Source organism: Gymnoscopelus braueri, assembly GCF_963280865.1.
Source record: "Gymnoscopelus braueri genome assembly, chromosome: 5".
Lineage (NCBI taxonomy): Eukaryota > Metazoa > Chordata > Actinopteri > Myctophiformes > Myctophidae > Gymnoscopelus > Gymnoscopelus braueri.
In genome coordinates, this window is record NC_137606.1 from 5,081,071 (window position 1) to 5,083,333 (window position 2,263).

Genomic DNA, 2,263 nt, shown 5'->3' on the forward strand with positions numbered 1-2,263 from the left:
CTTGTAGCTTGTAGCTTGTAGATCTGCTATTTTGGTGAAGATATTTGTTGTAGAGGGAAACAATTAGTTAAGGATAGACCGCTGGGGTCAATAGGGTTTAAGTGGTTATGGTCCCTGTCCACATGTCCTATGGTATTGGTATTATAAGAAAAAAGAGAATCTCAGTTCATGTCAATTATTTTCCTCCCCCCAGTAGCTCTGGAAAATCACACAGACTCACAGACAGATTCACAGACAGACCCATTTCTATACGTCTCGCTGTCTAGAAATGAGAGGAAGTAAACTTAGAAGAGAGGAACCAAACAAGAAGAGAAGTAAGCAAGAGAGGAGTGAGGACAGGAGGAGGAGGGGTTGGTGAGTGATGAAACAGAGATAGGGACGCTGGGGAAGAAGAGAGACTCCAGAGAATGAGGGCGAAGGAGAAAGACAACAGTATGGGAAATAAAAAGCTGTGACAGAGACCTTTAGCCAGAGAGCTGTCCAGACCTTGGCAGCTTCTCTCCTCCTCGTCTCTCTGATGATGGAGATTCTGGAAGGAGACGCACTCTGCTTTCCGCAACTCCCCAACACCTCCTGCAGGAGGCTGGAACGACCCTACTATGAGGAAGTCTCCCTGTTCGTTCTGATGCAAACCCTCTCTCTGCTCACCGTGAATCTAAACCTACTGGTCATCATCTCCATCTCACACTTCAGGTGGGGTAATCATTCTCAGCACAGCCCATGTTATGCTTTTGACTTTGGTGACACAAATGCTTTAATGTACCTCTGCTTTATTGTATGTTAACCACACAGACCGTATTTATTTATTTACTTATTCTGGGGTGACTATTCTGCAAAAATAACCAATATTCAAGCTTATAGATCAGCTATATTTGGCAAAGAGATTTGGTGTGAAGGGGAAAATAGGATCAAGCCCTGTGGGACTCCAGTCAACTATATGGTTTAAGTGGTTAATTAACAATATGAAACATACTTAAAAATATATTCTTATCCTTTTCCAGGCAGCTCCACACCCCGACCAACTTTCTCCTCCTCTCCCTGGCTGTCTCAGATTTTCTTATAGGCCTCGTGGTGATGCCAGTTGAAGAAATCCGTGTCATAACCGCCTGCTGGTTTCTTGGTGACTTCACGTGTGATCAGTTTACCTTACTTGTCCTTATAATTATCTCCTCCTCAGTAGGAACCATGGTGCTCATAGCGGTCGACCGTTACGTGGCTATTTGTGAACCTTTGCAGTACACTAACAAAATCACTAAAAAAAGAGTTCAAATCACTGTGTGTCTCTGCTGGGTCTGCTCTGTTTCCTACAACGTTGTGATAATGACAAAGGGGTTGAGTCATTCAAGCAGAGGCTGTTATGGAGAGTGTAATGTGGTCGTTATCTACGTTGCAGGAGTTATCGATGTTGTTATAACTTTCATTTGTCCAGTGACTGTCATCATAGTTCTGTATGGTAGAGTGTTTGTGGTGGCTGTGTCTCAGGCACGGGCCATGAAGTCTCACTCATTTAGAGTCGTTCGGTTTGGTATCGCAAACAAATCAGAGCTAAAAGCAGCAAGGACTCTCGGTACTGTCATAGTTGTGTTTCTATTATTCTTCTGTCCGTATTACTTTCCCCTTTTTGCAGGCGGGGATAATGACACTGCATTTGCTATGCCTGTTTTCCTTTGGTGGATGTATCTTAACTCCTGTGTGAATCCTCTCATCTATGCCTTTTTCTACCCCTGGTTTAGAAAAGCTATTAAACTCATTGTTACACTTCAGATACTGAAGCCTGGTTCCTGTGAGATCAACATACTGTCGAGTTAAACGATGGAGAGATTGAAATGATACAATATCTGTATCCATTTAAAACCTATATCTTGCTGTATTTCAAATAGTTGAAATAACCCATTTTAGACAAATGTTATATAGCCCTTTTACGCCTATTTTGACCTGCCTAGAATACGGACACTGGGGTTGTGGTTAAATGGGCTATTGTACATTCACTTGATAATTATGACATTGTTTCAATATGCTAATTCCAATCAATGTAGCAAACCAAAGTTATATATATTGTTTTATTATGACATTCCATAAACATACTCTGTATGTCCACTCATAGCTGATAGATACGTCCATATTTACTGGTTACAGATTATACTTTATACGTATATGTTCATATAATGTACATTATTTTAACTAAATGTGTATGCCAACCATCTGTAAACATCTCATGCATTTTTTAAATGGTATCTTACAAACAAATGACTTTAAAGATGTG

The 2,263-nt window shown here is 40.8% G+C and overlaps 1 protein-coding gene across 1 annotated transcript; it reads left to right on the forward strand.

Annotated features, from left to right (window-relative positions):
- Nucleotides 1-268: 268 nt before the first annotated feature.
- On the forward strand, nt 269-1,809 carry LOC308085223 (trace amine-associated receptor 1-like; the record flags this gene model as incomplete). Its single annotated transcript, XM_080428304.1, has 3 exons — nt 269-354; nt 580-693; nt 1,002-1,809. 3 exons carry the CDS (start codon nt 269-271, stop codon nt 1,807-1,809), a joined length of 1,008 nt encoding a protein of 335 aa, XP_080284430.1.
- Nucleotides 1,810-2,263: the final 454 nt, after the last annotated feature.